At 46.4% G+C, this 20788-nt stretch overlaps 1 protein-coding gene across 1 annotated transcript in view; it reads left to right on the top strand.

Moving 5' to 3' along the window:
* Arl3 (ADP ribosylation factor like GTPase 3) overlaps positions 1-20788 on the top strand; it is a 52383-nt gene that overhangs the window by 10257 nt on the left and 21338 nt on the right. The window contains exons 2-3 of the mRNA XM_036171540.1: positions 1187-1330; positions 9524-9640. Of these exons, the coding sequence (XP_036027433.1) occupies positions 1187-1330; positions 9524-9640 (261 nt within the window). The remainder of the gene's footprint in view (positions 1-1186; positions 1331-9523; positions 9641-20788) is intronic.

Below are 20788 nucleotides of genomic sequence, written 5' to 3'. Positions count from 1 at the left end.
AATAGATAAATCATTAAAAAAACAAAAAAAACTTACAAAAAAAATCATCATGAATGCCTTTTATAATTCCCTAATTGTTACATCTGATTTTTCACCTGAAAAACAGGGATAATCTATGTTGCGCACCTATCCTGTAAAGATGAAGTCATGAACATAAATTGAAACAAATAGAGCCTAAGTGTAGAATGCAGCCGCTGTGCATGCAGCCTGTTTGTGTCTTTGCACAGCACCTTAAAAAGCACTCTGAAAGCCGAGGCAGACGGAGCTCTGTGAGTTTGAGGCCAGCCGGGTCTATAGAGGTAGTTCCAGAACGGCCAGGGTTACACAGAGAAACCCTGTCTCGAAAAAAAAAAAAAAATCTTTGTTTCAAGTGACCAAACTCTTGTGATCTTACCAGCATCCTAAAAACTGGGCTTTGATCTGCATCACTTAGCCCTTTCTCCTCTTATCTCCTCCCAGTTCACAATCTTTAATCTCTATTAATAGCCAGGCTTCTCTTTGATCTACAGTGGGGCTCTCGGAGCTCAGACCTCAGCACAGTGCTCTTTGGAGTTTAAGCCTTCCTGCTGAGGATGGGCTTGGTCTGCCCACCTTAGTAGGCATCTGTTTCCTGTCTTCCCGTCACTCTGCCCAGCACAGAACCCTTGCTGTTCTTATGCTGTCACTTTGTGGGGATGGTGCTTGCCACACAATTCTCGAGAGTCCAGCGGGTTTTAGGGACATTCACAATGTTTGTGTGAGGCCTGTTGGCACAATCACAGCCTTACAGTCCTGTATTAACATGGGCAAGTAATTCTGGTATCTATCTGCGTGGCAAGAAGCTTCGCTCTGGTAAGGGGAAATGTGATCAGTGACCTAGTCTGGTATGATAACTGTGCTAGTTAGTCTAAGTGCCATCCAGGGCTGAGGAACACGGGTGGGTAGCACTTCACACTTGCAGAAGATCTGGCATGACAGCTGCATCAGACTGTGGGATGAGCAGGAATAAGCCATGCTGCTTACCAAATTGCTGCATCTTCCTACACTTGTGCTAAAACTTGGAAGGAAGGAGCAGGTGGAACAAGTGACGTTAGAGTGGAAAGGAAGCAGCTGTCCATAGCTGAGAACCTTGTTCAGAAGTCATTCCGATGTCCGCCAATGCCGAAGTCACTGCCCTGAGTAATTGTCTCTCTCATGGTCGTTCAAGGGCTTGCTCTCTATTTTGCGCAAACTGAAAAGTGCGCCGGACCAGGAGGTGCGGATCCTTCTCCTGGGCTTGGATAATGCCGGCAAGACGACTCTGCTGAAGCAGCTTGCATCTGAAGACATCAGCCACATCACACCTACACAGGTGAGCGCTCCCCTGGCTCCAGGAGCTGCCACCCAAGGAAATGGAAATAGCTGTCCCGATCAAGCCTCGACTGAGAGCAGCTTGGGAGGGAGAATGTTTATTTTAGCTCCCAATTCCTGCCATCATCGCAGGGAAGTAAAGGCAGGAACATGAGGCAGGAGTCCCGTCTACAGTCAAGAGCAGAGAGAGAGCAAATGCTGCAGAGTGCCTACTTGTGCTGAGCCCCGCCCCCCCATACCACACAGTGCAGGACCCAAACTCAGGAGCCACAAAGGGCAGGCCTTCCTACCTTGATTAATGTAATCATAACAGACCCCCCAGATGTGCTCATAGGCCAACCTGATCAAGACAGTCCCTCATTGAGACTTTCTTCCTGGGTGGTTCTAGAATATGTCAAGTGGACTATTAAACCATTACAGTAGTTGTGGGAGATAGAAATGTATACATTGCTAAGGTTTGTTTCTAAGGAAAGTCTATATTGTCTAAGAAAAATCAGATTTCAAATACAGGTACCAGAATGTCCATGCATGTGAAGTACTTAGACTAGTCCAACTCAAAGAGATAGGAAGTCGAACAGTGGTTCCTGGAGCTGGGAATGGGCCAATAGCGAGCTCAGCCTAATGTACAGAGACGAGTTGTGTAAGGTGAGAACCATTCTGGGGTGGATGCAAATGATGTAATGTACTCACCAAACTTTACACTTCAATATGGTTAATTAAAAAAAGAAGAAGAAATTAAATGAAATGATTAATCCCAATTCTTGGGAGGTGGAAACATAGTTCTAGGACAACTCAAGTCTTTTTGTTTGTTTGTTTTGTCTTGTTTTTTGTTTTTTGAGACAGGGTTTCTCTGTGTAGCTTTTCGCCTTTTCTGGAACTCATTTTGTAGCCCAGGCCAGCCTTGAACTCACAGAGATTTGCTTGGCTCTGCCTCCCGAGTGCTGGGATTAAAGGTGTGAACCACCACTGCCTGGCCTGAACTCAAGTTTTAAGAGAGACCTTGTCTTAAAAAACAAAGGTTACAAAGGTGTATTTTATGCCATGTATATCCTACCACAATTTTAAGTGTAGATATACACACATTTTAATCATCTTTCTTAGACCTAAATCATCATTACTTAGTCACTACACACACACACACACACACACACACACACACACACACACACACACACACACACACACACACACACACACACACACACTTTATCAGGATTTAAAAAGTCCTTGAGGGCTGGAGAGATGGCTCAGAGGTTAAGAGCACTGGCTGCTCTTCCAGAGGTCCTGAGTTTAATTCCCAGCACCCACATGGTGGCTCACAACCATCTGTAATGAGATCTGGTGCCCTCTTCTGTATACATAATAAATAAATCTTAAAAAAAATAAAAATAAAAAAAGTCCTTGATCACATAGTAAATTCTAGGTCAGCATGGGCTTCAGAGAATGTCTCAAAAAAAAGAAAAAAAGTTTTAGCCAGGCATCATGGCAGACAGACATCTGTAACTAAGAGGCAAAAGGAGGAGGATTACTATAATTTTAGGCTATTCTGGTCTGTATAGTGAGCTCCTGGGCACTGAGAGCCTGTCTCAAAGAAGCCAAAAATAAAATCTTGGGCTGGAGAGATGGTTCAGTGGTTAAGAGCACTTTAGATCTTGCTGGGGACCTGGATTCAGTTCCCAGCACCCACACAGCAGCTCACAACTCCAGTTCAAGGGCATCTGATGCCACCTGCTGGCTCCACCGGCATCTGCATGTGTGTGGTGCACATCAAACCATGAAGGCAAGGCTGGGAGTGTAGATAAGTTGTAGAACACTTGCCTCAAATGCTTAAGGCCTAGCATCAAAACAAAAAAGATTTTTATCCTTAGTTATGAAGTAAACACAAGGAAAGTCTATAAGAAAATAAAAGGGGGCTGGAGAGATGGCTCATGGTTAAGGGCACTGACTACTCTTCCAGAGGCCCTGAGTTCAATTCCCAGCACCCCACACATGGTGGTTCACGACTATCTATAGTGGGATCTGATGCCCTCTTCTGGCCTGCAGGTGTACATGCAGATAGAGCACTCTATATAAAAATAAACATAAATAAATAAATTTTTTTTGGGGGGGGGGATCTGAAAATCAAACCCAGGGCCTTGCACTTGCTAGGCAAGCACTCTACCACTGAGCTAAATTCCCAACCTGAATGCTGAGGTGGTTTGTTTATTTGTTTGTTTGTTTGTTTGTTTGTTTCCAAGACAGGGTTTCTCTATAGTTTTGCGCCTTTTCCTAGAACTCACTCTGTAGCCCAGGCTGGCCTCGAACTCACAAAGATCCACCTGTCTCTGCCTCCCGAGTGCTGCTAAAATTTTTAAAAAAGAATTTTTTTTTAAAGATTTATTTATTTGTTATGTATACAGTGTTCTGCCTGTGTGCCAGAAGAGGGCGCCAGATCTCATTACAGATGGTTGTGAGCCACCATGTGGTTGCTGGGAATTGAACTCAGGACCTCTGGAAGAGCAGTTGGTGCTCTTAACCTCTGAGCCATCTCTCCAGCCCTTTAAAAAATAATTTCTTAAGGAAGAAAAAGTATTCTGAAAGAAACTTATCATTTATTTATTTATTTATTTATTTTTGCTTCGCTTTTTTTGTTTTTTCTTTTTCAAGACAGGGTTTCTTTGTATAACAACCCTGGCTGTCCTAGAACTCAATCTGTAGGCCATGCTGACCTTGAACTCACAGAGACCTACCTACCTCTGCCTCCTGAGTGCTGGGATTAAAGGCATGTGACACCACCTCCTGGCTTGGTTTGTTGGTTTTAAATCCAAGTTTATTAGCCTCCCTCTTTCCTAAGGGGGCAAGCAAGCAAAATGCAAAGGATAAGTGTACTGTTCACAGCCTGGGAACTCAAGAACAGGTCCTGGTAAGCAAACCTGAGGAAACTTGACTTTAGCCATGTCAGTCAAGAGAGCCTTTATTTATTTATTTTTTAAGATTTATTTATTTATTGTGTATACAGTGTTCTGCCTGCATATATCCCTGCAGGCCAGAAGAGGGCGCCAGATCTCATTACAGATGGATGGACCTCTGGAAGAGCAGCCAGTGCTCTTAACCTCTGAGCCATCTCTCCAGCCCTAATGTTGGATTTTTATTTTTATTTATTTATTTGTTTTTGGTTTTGGGTTTTTCAAGACAGGGTTTCTCTGTGTAGCTTTTGCCTCGGACTCACAGAGATCCACCTGCCTCTGCCTCCCGAGTGCTGGGATTATAGGCGTGCGCCACCACCGCCTGGCAAGAGAGCCTTTAAACGTGTGAGTATTAGAGGCTGGAGCAAACCAGTCTTACATTTTCTGTCCTCGGCTGGGATAGGCCCTGGGGTCGGGTGTGCTGCTGGCAGTGCTGATGTGTCCACTTGACGGCCTGTGAGTCTTAGCGATTCGCAGCCCCTTAAAGAAAGTCATTTCAACGGCTACCAAATGAACAATTTTACAGCTTCTGAACAAATTTAATGTAGAGCCCAAGGAGGAGCAAATTACTGCAGTCTAGCCTACAAGGCTGAAAACACATATTAGTGTGTCAAGATCTCTGCCAGAAAGAGGAGGCGAAGGGCTTAGTACTGCAATAGACCGCATCGCCAGAGAATCGCCAGAAAACTGCCGCGGGGGCTGGGACAGAGCCGCGCTGGCCTCGCCTGTAACCGGCGCTCTGCGACACCCTTCAGGCTTTGTTTGATGTAGACATGGCTGGCTTTATAGTGTTGAGATTTCATACTTACTCTCTAAAAACACTCTTACTCTATTTTTGTTTAATATTGGAAGACATTAGATGTTTGTTACTGTGGTCAATTTAGAAAGCAAAATCAGTAAGGCTGAGAAACTAGAGAACATAGCAGCTGTTGAGATGCCTCAGTGGGTACGGGTGCTTGCTGCCAGACCTGACAGCTTGTGTTCCATCCCTGGGCCCTGCATGGTGAAAAGAAAGAACTTGTCCTCCACGTTCAGCTATGATGCACAGCGCCCCCCCCCACACACACACACAAAGAAAGGAAGGAAGGAGGGAGTAAGGGAGGAAAGAAAGAAAGAAAGAAACTTTTTAGAAATTAAAGAGAAAATATGTATAATGCCCGTGGAGGTTTGAGTCAGAATGGCCCCATAGGTTCACATATTTGAATGCCTAGTCACCAGGGCACGGCACTAATTGAGAAGGACTAGGAGGTGTGGCCTTCCTGGAGGAAGTGTGTCACTGGGAATAGGCTTGGAGGTTTCAAAAACCCATCAGGCCGTCTTTCTCTCCCACTCTCTGTCAGCCTTCAGATCAGGATGTAGCTCTCTCTCAATTACATCTCCAGCACCATGTCTATCTGTGTGCCACCATGCTCCCTGCTATGATAATGAGCTAAACCACTGAAACTGTAAGCAAGCCCCAAATTAAGTCTTTCTCTAATGAGAGTTGCCTTGGAAACCAGGTGGTGGTGGTGGTACACACCTTTAATCCCAGCAATCGGGAGGCAGAGGTAGGTGGATCTCTAGCCTGGTCTATACAGTGAGTTCCAGGACAGCTAGGGCTACACAGAGAAACCCTGTCTCAAGGGGGAAAAAAGAATATAGCGTTGGCCAGGCAGTGGTCGCGCACACCTGTGATCCCAGCAATCGGGAGGCAGAGGCAGGTGGATCTCTGTGAGTTAGAGGCCAGCCTGTTCTACAAAGCAAGTTCCAGGACAGCTTCCAAAGCTACAGAGAAACCCTGTCTCGAAGAAAAAAAAAAAAAAAAGAAAAGAATATAGTATCGATTTTGTTTTGTTTTGTGTTTTGGTTTTTTGAGACAGGGTTTCTCCGTATAAACCAGGTCCGCCTCTGCTTTTGGGGTGCTGGAATTAAAGGTGTGCAGTTTTTCTAATTCCATTTGTTTATTTGGGGCTAAGCTGCAGGCATGGGCCATAGCAGAACATGGAAGATGTCACAGCACATGGAAATTGAAGGACAACTTACAAGAATTGGTTTTCTCCTCCAACCCTGCGGTCCTTGGGATTGAACTTAGGGTCTCGCTTGGTGGCAAGCGCCTTTAGCTGAGCCGTCCATCTCCCTGGCTTGAGTTTATGTTTAAGGCATTATCTGGTTTATGCAAGGCCCTGGTTCTGACCCTTTGTTTGTACTGAAGAAATAAAGACAAAAGCCAGAAGTTGAAGGAGTTGATGCATGTGGTCACGTCACAGAGTTTACTGCTGTTGATCCTCTGCCTCAGAGAGGGTTTGATGTCAGTTGAGTCTATAGAAATAGCATTGTTGCTGGACGGTGGTGGTGCACACCATTGATCGCAGCACTTGGGAGGCAAAGGCAGGCAGATCTCTGAGTTCGAGGCCATCCTTGTCTACAAAGTGAGTTCCAGGACAGTCAGGGCTACACAGAAACCTTGTCTTGAAAAACAAACAAACAAATAAAAATAGCATTGTTGAGGAATAGAATTTTCAAATTATAGCTGGTCATGGTCACACACTCCAGTAATTCCAGTACTTAAGAAATGGAGGCAAGCGGGCGGTGGTGGCGCACGCCTTTAATCCCAGCACTCGGGAGGCAGAGCCAGGTGGATCTCTGTGAGTTCGAGGCCAGCCTGGGCTACAGAGTGAGTTCCAGGAAAAGGCTCAAAGCTAAACAGAGAAACCCTGTCTCAAAAAACCAAAAAAAAAAAAAAAAAAAAAAAAAAAAGAAAGAAAGAAAAGAAAAGAAAGAAAGAAAGAAAAGGAGGCAGGAGAATTGGAAGCTCCGGGTCATCCTCAGCCACTCTAGTGAGTTCAGTGATCTCCTGCACTACATAGATCCTATCATAGAAAACAAAAAAAGAGTAAGCAGTAGAGCGAGAGTGTGTTTCCAACACGCACAAGCTATCCTGTCAGTGAGGCACCATGAGGCGGCCATTTCCCTCAGAGTCTTGAACAGCTAGTTTATTCCGTCATGGGTGATGTAGGAGAGTGCCAGGAAGCACCGTCCCCAGTGGTCTTCTGTGAACGTCCCTCCGAGGAGCTGAGTGGCAGTGTTCCCTGGACCACTGCCCTCGGCTGGGCCTGGTGTGCCAGGCTGCGGTGCTGGCATGCTGCCAGGCGAGGCAGACGGTATTGGAGGCATCCCCAGACCCACATAACTCCAGTTACTCTGGATGAAATGTACTTACGTTGTAGCAAAGTGCTGATCAACTCTTTCAAATCTTGGCTTCCCTTTATCATTCTTGCAAGAGGATTTTTCCCCTCTTGCTCATAAAGTACCTTCCTTCTGAACACCAAAGGTCCTGTTAGCTTTTCTCTCCACTGATTCCGTCACCAGGACTTGCTTTCCTCAAGTTTACTCTAAATAACTGCCCTAAACACAAAGGTTTTTCCCTTTCTCCTTTTTTCTTTTTATTTAATGTATCCATTTTATTTTTTGAGATAGGGTCTTAATCTATAGCCCTGGCTAGCCTGAACTCACCAAGCAGCCCACCATACTGGCCTTAAACTTGCAGCCATCCTCCTGCCTCGGCTTTCTGAGTACTGGGATTAAAGGCGTGCACCACCAAGCCTGGCAGAAGTTTTTCTTCTCAGGTTCATCCAAGGTCCTACTAAAGTAGTTTCGGATGAGCACCTGTTTGTTTCCGTCACAGTCTGGGGTTGAGGCCCCATGTGGCCCACCTCCTCACTCCACTCACAATCCAGCTACAACCCCGTCTACCCTACAGTAGCCTCAGCTCAGCTCCCTGTCCTCCTGTGGACCATCCTCCACATGTGCATGTCTCTCTCTGCACTGGGTGTTTGTTCTTTTCTCTTGTCTAACTTTGCTCTGGTTTCTGTCACTTACATGGAGTATCCTGTTAAACTTATCATCCTGAAGGCCTCATGGGAAGGGGTCTGTGTTGATTATAGGTAATCTCATGTCACATTGTCTTATCAATATACAGGTTACATATACATAATATATATTTTCTATGCCGTTGGAAAGATGGAACCCAGGGCGCATGCATGCTAGGCAAGCTCCCTACCTCAGCCCTAGTATATATATTACTTACTATAAAAAATATAAGCTGGACTGTGGTGGTGTATGCCTTTAATTCCAACACTTGGGAGGCAGAAGCAGGCGGATCTCTATGAGTTCAAGGCCAGTCTGGTCTACAAAGCGAATTCCAGGACAGCCAGAGCTGTTACACAGAGAAACCCTGTCTTAAAGAAAAAAAAGGAAGAAAAAGAAAAGGAAAGAAAAAAAAAAACAGGCTGGAGAGATGGCTCAGAGGTTAAGAGCACTGCTTGCTCTTCCAAAGGTCCTTAGTTCAATTCCCAGCAACCACATGCTGGCTCAGAACCATCTGTAATGAAAGCTGGTACTCTCTTCTGCCTTGCAGGGATACCTGCAGGCAGAACACTGTATGCATAATTAATAAATAAATAAATCTTTAAAAAAAAAATAAAACCATGTGAGCCAGATGTGGTAGCATACACCTCTAATCCCAGTATTTGAGAAGGGAAGCAAGAAGACAGGGGTCCATCCTCTGCTACTTAGCAACTTCTAGTCTAGCTGGGACTACATTGAGCGTTTGACTCAGAAAAAAAAAGAAAGAAAGAAAAGTAGCCTGTTAGCCTTGACATTATTAACAGTGATTCTACTGAATGAATAATAAATACAGACTTGTAAGTATGTTTTCTTTATTATCACATTAAGCCATTTGGAATATTAACAGTATCACTTTGTATCATATATGGCAAAATACTTCAGAACTAATGTAAAAAGCAGCTATTAAGATTCCTGTGTTGGCCGGCGGTGGTGACGCATGCCTTTAGTCCCAACACTCCAGGAGGCAGAGCCAGCGGATCTCTGTGAGTTCGAGGCCAGCCTGGGCTACAGAGTGAGTTCCAGGAAAAGGCTCAAAGCTAAACAGAGAAACCCTGTCTCAAAAAAACAAAAAAGGATTCCTGTGCCTCAGCTAGGCAGTGGTCCCAGCACTTGGGAGGCAGAGGCAGACAGGCATTTGCAGCCAGCCTGGTAGAGTTCCAGGATAGCCAGAGTTGCTTAGTGAGACCCTGCTTCAAACACCCCAAAAATAAAGATAAAATAAAAGTATCTGGTAGTATAGCTTAGTGGTGCATCCTGTGTGTTGTATACCTGAAGCGCAGGCTTTCTCCCCAGTTTTTGTGAGCTATTAAATGTAACTGCAATAATTAATTGGTCTTTTTGTGTCGCCCCCCCATCTATTTCAGGGTTTTAACATCAAAAGTGTACAGTCACAAGGGTTTAAACTGAATGTATGGGACATTGGCGGACAGAGGAAAATCAGGCCATACTGGAGGAGCTATTTTGAAAATACGGATATTCTTGTAAGTAATCCATTGCTAACAGTGATTCAGTGAGCAGGGCCAGCAGAAGGCTGAAGCTTGTGAAAAAATATCCTTGTACAAGATGTTTGGCTGTCGCTCAGTGACAGTGTTGTGCTCACCTCGGCAAAATGTTTATTAATCGCCACAGTGGTATGAATAGCAAAGGAAGAAAGAAGAGCTTGTACTAGCTCTGTCACCCCAAATTAGTCAAAAATTACCTGTGTCCAGAAGAGAGTGATACAGTCTAGGAGTCTTGATCGGGTTCATTTTTCTGTCAGTTAAAGAATTAAAAGGCGCCGGGGGGGGGGGGGGGTGGGGTGAGGGGAATGGGTGGTGGTGGTGGTGGTGGTGGTGGTGCACACCTTTAATCCCAGCACTCAGGAATCAGAGCCAGGCGGAGCTCTGAGTTCGAGGCCAGCCTGTTACACAGAGAGAGTTCAGGACAGCCAAGGCTGTTCCACAGAGAAACCCTGTCTAGAGAGAAAAAGAAATAGCAAAGACAAAGGCTGGGGGTGGGCTGCCCCGCAAAAGCAGGGAGGGGCTGATGTGGTTGGAGCAAAGGAGCGAAGGGGAAGAGGAGGCCAGGGAGGTAACAGGTCAGAATGTAGAGGCCCTTAGAGTGTTTGAAGGGCCAGCCTTTTACTTTGAAGTGGGAGCTTGTGACCTAACATCAGCACTGCAGCCACAGTGGAAGACTTTGGCAAAGGCAGAAGCAAGGACTGTCATGCAGAAGGCAGATTGGTGTTTGGAAGTGGGGGACTGGGGAGACAAGATCGGATGGACAGACGGATGACACAATGACATGGGGCCAGGACACTGCCCAGGTTCTCCCCTGGAATGAACAGGGCTTGCTAATGGGTCAGAGATAAGGGATGGGAAGAGAGAAGCTGAGGAGAACTGCATTGGTTTTGTTTGGGTGGTTTTTTGTTTTATGACAGGGTCTCCTGTCACCGAGGCTGGCCTCAAACTCACTATGTAGCTGAGAATGACCTTGAACTCCTGATCTTCCTCATTCCAGCACCCTCATTATTGTGATTGCAGATGTGTGCCACAGTACCCAGTTGGTGTTCTGGGGTTTTCTTTCTCTCTGTATAATTTAGGCTGACCTGGAACTCACAGAAGTCATCCTGCTTTAGTTCCCGAATGTTAGGATTGCAGGAGTTGTCATGTGTGGCGCGTCATTGGTTTGGGGTGAAAGAAACTGCCGTGTCCGAGAAGGTTGAAAGGCTGTGCCTGAGCAGGAGTGGGTAAAGAAAGGAACGTGGTTCGGGACCTGTTGGACTTGAGAGGTTCCCACTAACAGGGAGACTTCAAACTGGCAGCTAACTGCCTGAGACTGGTGTCATGTGAGAGTTCCAAACTAGAAGTCACTTTCGACTCATCAGTGTGAGCACTGTAACTAAAGCCTTGAAATCACATGAGGCCCAAAGCTGTGACTTGGAGGGAAAATGAGGATTGGACTCTGGGGCATCCTGACATTTGCAGGTGAGATGCTCTGAGAGGTCTCCGTTGCTGTAGCAAGCAGTCAGCTCTGGAAAGGTCTCCTCTGGCCACAGTTTGCATCTCGGTCCGTGGCTGCTGTTGGGCCTGTAGCAGAGCTGCGCTGTGGCAGGCAGGACATTACAGAGGGAAGCTGCTCTCCGAGTGGCCAGGACACTGAAAGGAAAGTGAGGAGGGGCCAGGCTCTCACAGTCGCCCTTGAGGTCATGCTCTGGTGACCTAGAACCCTCCCCAGAGGCCTTAACTCTCCGAGGTTCCACCCTTTCTGAAGGTCTGCACCAGCGGCCCCCCGTGTGCTAAGACCGCAGCTGCGCCCCCCATGCTGGTCTCACCTTCTCCTTGCTCCCTCGCCTTCCATGTTCACCTCACAGCTAAGACCATCCCTGACCGTTCGTGTGCACTTCGGCCACTGTGCCTTTGGGCGCTGTCGTTTTTATTTTTCCTTTTTGTTTTTTCCTTCTTTTTTCTTTTTTAAGTGCTAAAGATTTATCTAGCCCAGGGTCTTCCACATGCTCCGTAGCAAGCATCCTGCCACTGAGCTACATCTCTGGTCTTACTTCATTTCCTGTTTTCATTTGTTTAGTGCCTCTTCCTCCCACCAGAGAAGTTCCATGAGAACAAGGACTTTAGCATTTTTAATTTCTATTATTGTGTATGCATGTGCGTGTGTATATGTGTGCAGATACTTAGGCACATGTGGAGATCAGAGGACAACCTCGTGGGGTCAGTTCTCTCCTTCCCTTGTATGTGGCCCCAGGGATCAAATTCAGGTCCTCGGTCTCGCATGGCTCTGGCGGGTACCTTCTCAGACAACCTGCTTTTTTCTTTAAACTGTGTGCCATCGTGCCTGGAAAAGTGCCTCGGAGAACAAAAAGGAAGATGTTGTAGATGTTTTCTGACATGAGGTAGAATGTGGAGTTACATGACCTCCAGATTCCCTCCCAGATTCAAGGCTGACATTCTTTTTTTGTTTTGTTTTGTTTTTTGTTTTTCGAGACAGGATTTCTCTGTGTAGCTTTGGAGCCTGTCCTGGAACGCACTCGGTAGCCCAGGCTGGCCTCGAACTCACAGAGATCCTCCTACCTCTGCCTCACGAGTGCTGGGGTTAAAGGCGTGTGCCTCTACTGCCTGGCCTCACTGTCATTCTTAAATTGAGAACATAAGATTATGCTACCATCAGCAAACATGCTGTGGCCTGAGATGGCATGGCATCATGCAAGCAATCACATCCTATTTATGGCCCTGAAGTGGGTTCCAGTCTATTCTTCATGCTGCGTTTAAGGTTGAAGTAGATGAGAAGACAGATGAGGAAGGTGCTGCCATGCATTCACTCATCTTGCAACCAATTATTCCAAGTGAATAAGACGGGCTCACGTGTATCCCAGGCTGGCCTTAATCCACCTGTGTACTGAGGATGACCTTGAACTCCTGATCATCCTGCCTCCATCTCCCAAATGATGGGACTCCAGGTATGTATACACCCAGCTTTATGCAGTGCTGGAGATGAGCATACTAGGTGTCTTAGGTTTCTGTTGCTGTCATCAAAAGCGTCTTGGGGAGGAAAGGGTTTACTTTAGCTTACACATCCAGCCCCAGTCCAACACTGATGGAAGAAGGCAGGGCAGGAACTGATGTGGAAGCCATGGAGGAGTGCTGCTGCTTATTGACTTGTACCATGGCATGCTCAGCCTGTCCTCCCCTACCATCCAGGACCACCAGCTTGGGGGTCCTGTCCACAGTGGGCTGGACCCTTCACCTCAATCATCCGTCAAGAAAATGTCCCTAGGCTTGCCCACAGGACAGTCTGTTTGGAGGCATTTTCAAATGCCTTTTCCCCCAAATGTTCTCTTTTCACTCTGGCTTGTGTCAAGGTGACATAAAACCAGCCAGCACACTAGACAAGCACTGTACAAATGGAATTACAATTTTTTAGTTTAAATTTTTTAGATTTACACAAAGCTCATTAACAAAATAGTATAATGAAAGCCAAAATATAAAATGCAGCCAAGCAGTGGTGGCGCACGCCTTTATCCCAGCACTTGGGAGACAGAGGCAGATGGATCTCTATGAGTTCCTCCTGGCCAGCCTGGTCTACAAAACAAGTTCTAGGACAGCCAAGACTATTACACAGAAAAGCCATGTCTCAAAAACAAAAGACAACAAAAAAGGTGACATTCAACTCAGCTTTATTTTGTTCAGTTTGGACATTTTTTAAAGATATATTTATTTATTAAACATAGTGTTCTGCCTGCATGTATTTGTACAGGCCAGAAGAGGGCGCCAGATCTCATTGTAGATAGTTGTGAGCCATCATGTGGTTGCTGGGAATTGAACTCAGGACCTCTCGAGGAGCAGCCAGTGCTCTTAATCTCTGAACAATCTCCAGCCCCGGTTTGGACAATCTTGTTTCACTGTACTTTTAGATATTTTAAGACAAATCCCAGGCATTGTGGGTTTTTGTTGTTGTTTTTCATAAATACTTAAAATATGTAAAAAAAAAAAAAAAGTATAAATGGGGTGGGGGTGTTGTGGGGTGTTTGTTGTTTTGATCTTAAAATTAAAAACAAAGTATGACTTAGCATCCAAAATATGGAACACTTAGATATAAAACTGTGGCATAAGTCTTTGTGTAGAGCCAGGTGCGGTGGCTCACCCTTTAATCCCAGGGCTGCTGGGGGACCTTGGATCACACTGTGTAAGACATGCCACTGCAGGTGATGTACTAAAAAGCTCAATGGCCAATAGCTAGGCAGGAGGTACGGAGGGACTTCCAGACAGAGTGAGCTCTGGGAAGAAGAAAGGAGGGGTGACCAGCCAGAGGCAGAGGAAGCAGGACATGCAGGAGGAGAGGTAAAAGCCACAAACCACAGCGTGGCAACACACAGATTAACAGAAATGAATTCATTTAAGTTATAAGAAAGAGCTAGTTAAGGCTGGGTGGTGGTGGTGGTGGTGGTGGTGGTGGTGGTGGTGGTGGTGCACGCCTTTAATCCCAGCACTCAGGAGGCAGAGCCAGGTGGATCTCTGTGAGTTCGAGGCCAGCCTGGTCTACAGAGTGAGTTCCAGGAAAGGCTCCAAAACTACACAGAGAAACCCTGTCTTGAAAAAAACAAACAGACAAACAAAAAAGAGCTAGTTAGAAACAAGCCTAACCTAAGGCCGAGCTTTCATAATTAATAAGAAGTCTCCATGTTGTTAGTTGGAAGGTGGCTGGTGGGAGAGAGAAAGACTCGACACACATGACTCCCAATGTGGGTCCACATAAGACCTGAGCACTTAGGAGGCAAAGACAGGTGAATCTCTGTGAATTTGAGGCCAACCTGGTCTACATAGTAAGTTCAGGATAGCCAGGGCTACATAGAGAGATCCTGTCTCAGAAAACCAAAAAAAAAAAAAGAAAAAAAAAGATTTTGTCTAAAACTATAGCATAATCCAGACAGCACATGGAAAGAATATAAGAATTGGCCAGTGGTGTGAATAGAAAACACAAAACTAGACAGCCCCACACATCCCCACCCCCCAGCCCACCCTCTGAACATAACCAGGTGTGCTCACTAAGAAAGAGACAGTTCAGAAGAGGAAGGGTATTTACTACGCATGGTGCTGGGCCAGGGGAACATCCACACACCAAAACACAGAACCATCTAGACGCAGACTTTACCCCTTTCCTAAAACCTCAAAATCTGGGGTTGGGGATTTAGCTCAGTGGTAGAGCGCTTGCTTAGCAAGCACAAGGCCCAGGGTTCGATCCTCAGCTTTAAAAACAAACAAACAAAAAAACCCTCAAAATCTAATCCTGTTTTTTGTTTATTTTGAGGAGTATGTTGAGATAGAGTGAGATAGAATCTCACTCTACAGACCAGTCTGGCTTTGAACTCAGAGATCCACCCGCCTCTGCCTCCTGAGTGCAGGGATTAAAGGTGTGCACCACCATGTCTGGACTCTCAAAAGTAAATCTTAGATACAGACAGAAACCACAAACTACATGCCTTCTAGAAGACACCATAGGATATCTAGATGACTGGGGAGGTTTTAGATATTCTAAAAATGTAAATGTTATAAAAATATCTGTCTGTGAAAGAAATAAGCTGGGCTTTACAAGAACTTGGCCTTCTGTTTTATGGACGGTTCTAGTAGAGACTGGAGACATCAGTGAGACAGTTGCTGCGAAACAAAGCTTCCAGGGGAGACGCACCCCAAATAGGCAGCCCAGGACGGACCAAAGCAGACACCACCAACGTCCAGCTTGGTGAACCCTGAGTTTCATTGGGGTCACTACAGGAGCAGAAATGTAGTCTGTGAGCACACTGCTCAGCCTGCAGGCAGCTCAGCAGGTTGGAGAGTGTCCTTTGTGATTTGTGGGGCCTCGGGGACTTCCCTGGCCAGGACTCACCGGAGGAAGCCCACCCTGGGCACGGAGGTTTCATTCAGTAACCTTATGGCCTCTGGGAGTGTCCTTTCCCACCCAAGTAGAGGTTTTTCCTTTCCTTTTAACTAACTGAGTTGGTTAGCGGGTTAGGTAGGTGGAAGTGCCGTCACCACACTTGGTTGTCTCCAGTGGCTTTCCAAATCTGCAAACACTCAGAGGCTAGCATTACATCATCTATATAGCAAAACCTTTTCCAGAGGATGGGCAGGACAAGCAACATCCCGAACCACACGACAAATAGTGGGTTACAAAGATAGCCTAGTGAAGCGCTCAAAACTCAGCAGGTGCCGGGTGACCCCAAAGTTCACCACTAGGACATACTAAGTCAAACATAACCAGCTCTAATGCAGCTCGGGAAGGTTCCATTGCTTATCAGTTGCTCCTCACAGATCAAAGTTGGATACAAAGCACAAATAGGAGGTGTCACATAATTAGTTCCCGGTAGTCTGAAGTCATTCTCTCTGAGCCATTTCCATACCCTGGAGCTCTTCCAGGGAGCCTCCCTACTTTTCTCCACACCTAATGAACTCAGTAGCCTGACTTAATCTGCTCAGACCTACTCATGGCCAAGGGTAAATGTGGCCCTGCCGTCCCCTGCTGCACCTGATGACTCTGGATCAGAGTGGCCCTGGGTCTGCACTGTAGCTCTTGACACACACACACACACACACATATACACACACTTTACCACACCCGACTATTGGGAGAATTCCTGGCTAGATGAACTATCTCTGTCCTTAGGATGACCTTTGGCTGGAGGGAAATGCACCCTCCCTCCTTCCTCTGGGGGTATTAGCCACCCCGGGACAGGCTTGATTGTCTCTGCTCCTTCGGGCTCCGCAGCACATTTCTTCCTTCCAAACTTCGACACAAATCCTGCCACGTTGTCTGAGTAACACAGACAGACAGACAGACAGACCTCTTTCATGGCTTTTTTTTTTTTTTTTTTGGTTTTTCGAGACAGGGTTTCTCTGTGTAGCTTTGCACCTTTCCTGGATCTCTCTGTAGACCAGGCTGGCCTGGAAGTCACAAAGATCCACCTGCCTCTGCCTCCCGAGTGCTGGTACTAAAGGCGTGCGCTGCCGCCGCCACCGCCTGGGGGCTTTGTCTTTTTAAATGTTTCTTTAGGCTGTTCTCTCACCTTCTGGACTCTCTGTGTTGTCATTTAGATCCATCAACACCTTTTATTTATAAAAATCTTGGCCAGGTGTAGTGGTTCACTTTAATCCTAGCACTTGGGAGGCTGGGGCAGGAGGATCTCTGAGTTCGAGGACAAGGACAGCCAAGGCTACAAAGAGAAATCCTGTCCAAAAAAAAAAAAAATCTTGCCCCACCAAAGGGCTCAGCAAAGCCACTAATGCCCACACTAGCCTTGGGGTCCCTGCCAGACCAACCTTTTCTATAACTCCTCTGTTAAAGTTCTATCTGGCCCAGGAAACTGGGGTTCAAACACAGCTCTTCTTATTCCTGGTTCCCTCAACAGCATCAGCCCTCCCCTATGGTTCTCCAGCCTGTGCTATTAGTGGGGACCTCAGACAGAGGCCACCCAGTGTTCCTGGTGGCTTCCATAAGCCGACTTCCCTCACTCTCTCTGTTCTGCAGCCTGTGCCCTAAAGAACGGGAAGTTTACCTCACTTGCGTTTCCTGACTGATCCTGTCCACTCCCAGGTCCCACGGCCTCACAGGCGTGCTGAGACAGACTCTTTAGTTGTTTGTTTAAACCTCCCTAATTCCAGCAGTTCAAGTGCTGAGCATTTCCTGATTACCCTCGTTTCTTATACCAAACCATTGTGAGCCCCGCCCAAACACACTGGATCACAAATCAATCCATCAATCCCTCTCTCTCTCTCTCTCTCTCTCTCTCTTGATTGGCCCCTTGGGGTATCTTTTATTGCTTTTATATTGGATTTTGTTTTGGTTTTTCACCCTCTGAATCTTTCTTTCCATGGGTTCTGAGTTCTTGGGTCCCTGGAAGGGCTTTTGAGCATGGATCTAACTTGCATTCTCTTTTCCTTCCAGCCCCCAACCTTAAGAAGCAGCAGCAACACCTCCATCTCATCCTTTTCCTTATCTAATCCACTTGCCACACCAGAGGCCAGCACAGAGGATGCTAGCCTCATCTCCCTCTCTTGCACTTCCTCCTTTACACAAACAAGTTCCGGGTTGACTACCATCTCAGCCCCAATGCTTTTCTAACTGCACACCCCTGTGGCCGAGCAACCTCTCCTGCTGCTCGTAGACAGACTCGACCCATGTGCATTAATCTCCAGGACTATAACATTTCCTCTAAACCTGTAACTGTTTTTAGGGCAGCTCTGTATTCACCTGGTATTCATCAAGCAGGCATGCCACCCTGCACCACACAGAGAAAGACTGCCATCCTAGGCTTCCTCCCACACACACCTAATCCTGGTGGCTCAGCCTTAGTTACACGTCTCACTGCCCAGAGCAAGAACCATGCAACTGCCGTCGTAGCACAGAGACACACGAACACACACCCTACGGGACACACAGCTGTATTGGAATTTCCTCCACAGATGCCCCCACTCAGGCCTCTCAGTCTTGGTTGCGTATCTTGCTGCATACAGTCAGGACCGTGTACTCCTCCCCAACTCGTGTTTGGTTCTTTCGTGTCCCTGTTCAGGTGCCAATTATGTTGTGTGACAAAACTTTTCCTGGAGAGACACAGCACACACATCTACTCACCCCAGACAAAAAGCCCATGACAGGCCAAGTACAGATACCACCAAAGTCCAATCAATGAGTTACATTGAAGTTACTTACAGGAATATGGGTGTGGGGTTACTTGAAAGGATTAGTATTGGCTCAGGACTCTCCAAGTCCAAGTTCTCAGCACAAAGGAGATTTCTTTTGCCTCAGAGGGACAGAGGGCAGAGAATAAGATTCAAAGACAGGAGACAGAGGATGAGGGAGAAGGGATATTTGTCCCAGAGGGACAACGGACTGCCTTTGGATAGAGGAGACGTGGCCCACAGGCAGACGGTGGTTTATAAAGGTAAAGAGGAAAACCCCATGTCAGGATGAGGTGTTTAATTTTAATAGGGCATGATAATTAGGTGAGTCAGGGAGGGCTTTTGATGCTGGACTCCAGTACTTTGATAGCTGGACCTTGGTAGTCAGCCTCAGGAGGAGGAAGTGGCCAAGGGAATGGACCTTGGTGGCTAGCTTTAGGGATATAATCTAACGGTTTTTAGCAAGGCAGGGGGAATGAGGAGAAGGGTAAGGCCTCCAGAGCCATGTTTGTCAGGCCTGGGCTGGCCAGAGTCCCTACATTACTTACAGGAGCAGAAATGACTCAGAAGTAGCTGGCTTCTGCTTCTCACAGGCAGCTGTTCTGGTCGCAGAGTCTTCTGAAACCTTGGCTAAGAGTCTCTTTGCAGCTCAGCTCCTCTCCTCGATGGGGGACCCTTAGCTTTTGCTTGCTATGGCAGAGACAGACCTAGTGAATCCGGTCAGTTTCAGTGACTTCCTGTCAATCTTTTGAGTTGTTTACCTTCCTACTTAAGGAGCTTCCCTGCAGGATGGAATGTTTCAAACTTGAAGGAGCCTGTTACATAACAGCAGCCTAGCTGGTACAGACATGCCACCAAGCCACACAACCTGAGTTCACTCTCTGGGATCCCTGGGCGATAGGAGAAGAAAATCTACAGGCTGTCCTTCTGTCCTCCACACACGCGCACCGTGGCACTAGCTTGCATTCACATACACACAAAAAAATTTAAAAAATAGGAGAGAATGAGAAAACACACTGTGGATTGGGAGATCTTTATAAAACATCTGATAAAAAGCTTATGTCTAAAATATACAAAGAACCTGATAATTTACCTGTTTATCAATGTGTGTCCCCCATCTCTGCCACTGGGGTTGTAGATGTTATCAGTGTGTGTTCCCCAATCTCTGCTGCTGGAGTTATAGTTGTTTATCAGTGTGTGTCCCCCATCTTTGCCACTGGAGTTATAGATGCTTATCAGTGTGTGTCCCCCCATCTCTGCCACTGGAGTTATAGATGCTCCACTACATCCACCTCATCCATGTGTTTCATGGATGAAAGTCAGGTGTCAGCTTGTGTGACAAGCACGTTCACCCACTGAATCATCTTCTCAGCCCCAACAACCTGAGTTTTTAAATGGGCAAAAGAGCAACGAGGCATATGGTTCATGCCTGTAACCCCCAAATTTCTGGGTGGCTGAGGCAGAAGAGAATACCACAGCTAGTTTGAAGCCAACCTAGACAAATAAAACAGTCTCAAAACCATAAACTAACTATAAAAAAATAGGTAAAGATCTGAGTAAACAGCTCAGTAGAAAAGATAGAAAGATGATGGATAAGCATTTGAAAATAATTGACATTGTGTCCTTAGGGAATTATGAAGTACAGTAGCGGAGAGATGTCACTGCACACCTACTAGAATGGCTAAAATCCTAAACCTGGATACGTGACAAGTGCTGGTGAGGTGAGGGCTTACAGCTGTGGAAACTCTCCTTCACTGCTGGAGGGATGCAGAGCAGCCCTCTGGAAGGCCGTTGGTAGTTTCATTTAGAGCCCAACAGCCTCACAAAAACGGTACAACAACGAAGCATCCAGATTCATTGAAAACTTATACCCTGCCCTAAGCCCTACACTCAAACGTTTGTAGCAGTGTTCCCCCGACTGTCACAAACTAAATGCATTTAATAGGTGAATGGATGGCAGACTGTAATCTGTCATTTTGGGTATTATTCCATGACAAAGAGATGGTTCAGCAGGCAAAGGCACTTGCTTGTCAAGCCTGACCACGCGGTACAAGGAGAGAATCGGGTCCCACAAGTTGTCCTCTGACCTGCATAGACACTCAGTAGCACATGCAGAGCCTCACATACACAAAGTGTAAAAATAAAACCCACCAAGTGTAAACTTCGGAGCTAGGAGGATCAGAAGTTCAAGGCCAGCCTCAACTCTATGAGACCCTGCCTCAACAAAAGAAAAAAGAAAAGAAAGGCAAGCTGGCTATGGTGGTACACACCTTTAGTTCCAGCACGTGGGAGGCAGAGGCAGGAGGTTCTCTTGACTTCAAGACCAGCCTGGTCTATAGAGTGAGTTCCAGGACAGCCAGGGATACACAGAGAAACCCTGTCTCAAAACAAACAAACAAACAAACAAACAACTCTGGATACTACTTTGATTCCAGCACTCAGGAGGCTGAGGAGGATCTATCTCTT

Source organism: Onychomys torridus, chromosome 1 (genome assembly GCF_903995425.1).
Source record: "Onychomys torridus chromosome 1, mOncTor1.1, whole genome shotgun sequence".
In the NCBI taxonomy this organism is placed as follows: Eukaryota; Metazoa; Chordata; class Mammalia; order Rodentia; family Cricetidae; genus Onychomys; species Onychomys torridus.
Note: the sequence above shows the minus strand (reverse complement) of the source record. Positions and strands in the feature narration are given on the sequence as shown.